The sequence below is a fragment of the Melanaphis sacchari genome, unplaced genomic scaffold (genome assembly GCF_002803265.2).
Source record: "Melanaphis sacchari strain LSU unplaced genomic scaffold, SCAv2.0 Contig54_pilon_pilon, whole genome shotgun sequence".
Taxonomy (NCBI): Eukaryota; Metazoa; Arthropoda; class Insecta; order Hemiptera; family Aphididae; genus Melanaphis; species Melanaphis sacchari.
In genome coordinates, this window is record NW_020271380.1 from 1,573,274 (window position 1) to 1,577,557 (window position 4,284).

At 24.0% G+C, this 4,284-nt stretch overlaps 1 protein-coding gene across 1 annotated transcript in view; it reads left to right on the forward strand.

Moving 5' to 3' along the window:
• The first annotated feature begins 3,186 nt into the window (after positions 1–3,186).
• Positions 3,187–4,284, forward strand: part of LOC112599739 (sodium-independent sulfate anion transporter-like) — an 8,164-nt gene continuing 7,066 nt past the window's right edge. The window contains exon 1 of the mRNA XM_025346789.1: positions 3,187–3,508. Within this exon, the coding sequence (XP_025202574.1) occupies positions 3,409–3,508 (100 nt within the window). The 5' untranslated portion in view covers positions 3,187–3,408. The remainder of the gene's footprint in view (positions 3,509–4,284) is intronic.

The window sequence follows — 4,284 nt, forward strand, 5'->3', positions numbered from 1 at the left end:
ATATTCACACATGATTTAATTTCATTGACAACATTGGTATATTTATGTATATCTATTTATTCTAATTTATGATTCTGTAGTGAATTTTAATATTTTATTGTATGATTTGTTTGATTTATTTTTACTAGAAAATATAAATCATTATTTTTAAGCAGACGAAATACCAATACATTTTTAATATTTTGAAACTAGATAATAAGATATATAGCACTACGGATTTAATTTATTTGTATTAAAATTACTATAGTAAAAATCAGCTTTAACTTTGTACTTAGTTTAGTGTTAATTTATTTTAATAATGTCTTTAGAAAAATATTTATTTGAGAAAAAAAGTAAAAAAAATAAATATATTTATATATACATACAAAAAGAGAAAAAGAAAATGAGAGAATTTTTGTTATTTTGATTTTTAACGAAATTTTCTTTTATAATCATTAAATAATATTATATTTAAAAAGTGTAATATGTATAAAATAGAAATATTATGTATATTTTGTATTGCAACATCGTAACGTAAAACAGTGTATTAAAATATTATCTATTAATTTGTGTTTTTATAAATTACAATATGTCCTTAAAAGTATTATAAAACACAATAAATCATTGACATTATAAAAAGCTATTGATTAAATTAAATACTTTTTATCAAATAATTGTTTTCCATATTATTTTGTGTTTGTATCTTATTTTTTTACGAGTACGTAACTATAATAAATGTCTTAATGTTGGTTAAAAATGTAAATTAATGATATATCTATATATAGGTATTATCGTTTTTTAGAACTATATATGTATTTTTCTGTGCTACTCTGTTCGATTTCCAACATTCATAAATGTTAAATATAAATTTAGCAATGACGTAAAAATTAATTACACATGGTTAATATTAATACTATATACTTAGTTAAGTAGAGGAGCGTTCATAATTACACATTGACATAACATGATAAATTTCGTAAAACGATAATAATTATAATAATTTAAGTATTCATTGATACCAGAATGAAAAATAAAGAAATTTCGAGACTAAATTATTATATTTCAAAATAAAATATTACTTAATATTCAATCATTTTATGTTTAAATATTAAATATATTTTAAACGGATTAATGAAGTTACTTTAGCTCATTTTTCATTAGCAACGCATTCTTCAACTTTCAAGTGTCAATTAAACAATAAAATAATTATAAATAGGTACTATAATTTTTGATTTGGCTTAATTGAAACTAAATATGTGTATATAGTAAATGCACAATGAATATACATATATATATATATAATTGTTTGTCAATAAAATGCATACTTTCGACGTAAGTGTACAGCACCCATAATTGATCATAAGTATGATCGTATAATAATATCGTGTAGTGCTATAAAATGGCACTACTCAGAAAAAAAACTAAACTCGCCTTGAAATTATCTATTTGAATCATATACAAGATTGGGAACGTATCATGTAAATATCACTATGAAAATAAATTTGAAAGAATTATGTTTATATCTCCAGTTGTAAAATGTAAAAGCGCAAATAGATACTGACAAGTTTTAGATATAGTGCTAACTGCTAAAGTTCTTTTGAACTTTTAAGTTATATCATATATTTTTGTTCCGTGTTTTACATAATTGTTTTATGTTGATGAACTAATGTAATTTTTTTTTTTTTGTTAGACAAATATTTGATTTATTAATAATATTTTAATAAAGTAACGATTATAACTAATGCTTATTTACTTTAAGTGCTTAGGTATGGTTTCAGTATTTTCAATTTTATGTTTATTACTTGTGTGTTACAAATAATTAAAATATATATTCTATGAAACAGTTCGATAAGTACTGTTCACTGAATTATACAAATTTAAATACTTTTAGATCAGTCATAAATTAATTTATTCAAATGAAAATAAAATTTAAATCTTTTATACTATTGTATTTTAACTCAAACATTAAAAATAGCCCATATTGAACATGCTGAAAATAATTACCTATCCGAGGAGGACTGATTTTTAATTTGGAAACTTCATAAAATAGAACCTTAGTGGACTGTGATTTACACTTATGCAGTAAAATTTAAAATACAATTATTAATATTCATATGACAGATAAATCTGTTAACTCTAAATTGAACTTATTGTACATTTGGATGACAACACATCACACGTAGAATGAAAATAAAGTATTGTGCACATCTTAATCAAAAATATCATAAACATTTTTATGATCACGTTTGTGCGTTGTTATTTATCCATAGCCCACACTAGAAATGATGAATTGTATAAAATTGTTTATATATACCCTATACAGGATGCTTTGTCAAACACAAACATCTTAATTTTTTCATGTACGAGTAATAATAAATTTACTAAAATTATAATTTTCGAATAATTTGAATATACTTAAAGATCAAAATTTTTGAATTTTGAATTTTTTTTCACTACTTAAATAGTGCTTTATGATATAATAAAATTTTGTTTTTTAAATGATAACACTTCTTTTTTACTGTAAATTATTTTATGAATCATTTTTTTGAATCTTTTGATAACCCTACCCATAATCAAAAATTTGAATGAATAATTTATCAGTTATTAAAATGTTTATACTAATAATCATAATTTTCAAAAATGTTTTTAGAAAAATATGAAATAAATGTTATGTTAGGTCTAGAACTTATTACGTGCATGGACTATTTTTACAAATTATAAACGTTATATTTTAATACTTATCAATAAAATTCTTAAAATAGTTCCCATTACTCCTAACCACATTAAGTTAAAAAAAACCCAAACACTTTTCGTTCGAATACGTTTAAATATCCACGAAAAATTATTTCCTAAATAATTTATGATAAATAAGGGTTTTCTTCTGAAGAAAAAAATCGATTTGTTCACAGGACACTCACTTAGTACTAAAAAATAATTTTAAAATGCATTCTTTAAACTTATTTAAAAATTTGAAATTTAGATTTTGAATAACTACATTAATGAAGAAGAAAAGGGGAGTGATAGTGCTTAGTGATTCACCCTATATATGCATTATACTTATATTAATCACATCAAACTAATTCGTCAGATACCACTTGTGTTTTACTCAATATCAGTGTAATATAAATGATAATGATAACGATTTGACAATTATTTTCATTGGACGTATCAATAATAATATACAAGTTGCTGCCGAACCACTTTATAATGATTCTTAATTACAGTAGTGTACCTATTGTCACGTTTCTGTTTGAACATCATAAGTCATAATATAGGCTTTATATTCTGTTATTTATTTATTGTTATAACCTATATCGCGTACTGACGTTACTCCCGTGAACGATGTAGTTGTTCGTCCACAACGAACTCGATACGTTTGTTGCACACTGTTTGACTATAGGAAAATAAACTTTAAAGATCTAAATAAACATGCCCCAAAAAAATCAACTGCCAGATATTACGGAGAATTCAGCGGATACACTGGTCTACGACCGCGAGATATTAAATATTGGAAGTTCTGACTTCATCTGTAAGTATACATATCTAGTATCTATACGTGACACACTGCAGGAATAGTGCCGTACAAACCATTGCTCCAATACGAACAGCGTCAAGTTTAATAATTTTTAATTTATAAATGTCCTTCGTTCTCTTTTCTATCATAAAATATATTTTTCATTTACTTAGGTAGTTCAGTAGTTGTTACAAACTATAAGCTTTTTGATGGGTTCAGTCGATTCTACGTTCTGAACGTACGAAACTGTGCCCGCCAATACATAATTTTTTTTTGTGGCTATTATAGTACTATCCAAATGTTTGTTGATGAAAGAAAACAATTTGACGCATATTACAATACTATATAATAATATATTACCCACATATACGTATTTTGTTGTAAAAATAATAACTATATTATTATAGTTGATAAAATACGTTATTTTATTTCATATCTTAGGACTTTTACCGTAATCAAACCCATCGTGGCACTCTGATGAATAAGTCTCATACCATAACCAAACGCGTAATTATATATTATATTAGTTAATTTATGTTTGACTTATTTAAATGCTATATAACCATGGTCCATAAATACCATTCAATAGGCAGAGATGAACTGATGCATGCGGTCCAATATTACGCAATAAATAATAATAATAAATATACCTACCTATACGTAATGAACCAATAACTAATAATATGTAATATTTTTAAATATAATTTAATTTGGTCAATCCGCTCTTATCGATATAGACAGATCAGTAGTAGTAGTAGTAGTAGTAGTAGTAGTAGTAGTAGTAGTAGTAG